The 251-nt window shown below is 43.4% G+C and overlaps 1 protein-coding gene across 1 annotated transcript in view; it reads left to right on the forward strand.

The window, feature by feature from the left end:
• LOC119586485 (transducin-like enhancer protein 4) overlaps positions 1–251 on the forward strand; it is a gene marked incomplete in the record, with an annotated part of 158,632 nt that overhangs the window by 4,715 nt on the left and 153,666 nt on the right. The window contains 1 exon segment of the mRNA XM_037935222.1: positions 47–141. Within this exon segment, the coding sequence (XP_037791150.1) occupies positions 47–141 (95 nt within the window).

Below are 251 nucleotides of genomic sequence, written 5' to 3' on the forward strand. Positions count from 1 at the left end.
CAGCTGTTGGCCCCAGTAACCCGCCCCTTTTCTCCGGCTTTTCCAGGGACCGCAGCCGGGCCAGCCGTTCAAGTTCACCGTGTCCGAATCCTGTGATCGAATGAAGGAGGAATTTAACTTCTTGCAAGCGCAGTATCACAAGTAAGTGTTTTTTTGTTTTTGTTTTTGTTTTATGTTGTTAGTTTTTTCTGCTGTGAATTTTGTTCGATTTTTGTGGTGTTTTTTTTTGTGTTGTTGTGGATTGGTTTGTC

The sequence above is a fragment of the Penaeus monodon genome, chromosome 21, assembly GCF_015228065.2.
Source record: "Penaeus monodon isolate SGIC_2016 chromosome 21, NSTDA_Pmon_1, whole genome shotgun sequence".
NCBI classification, from domain to species: domain Eukaryota; kingdom Metazoa; phylum Arthropoda; class Malacostraca; order Decapoda; family Penaeidae; genus Penaeus; species Penaeus monodon.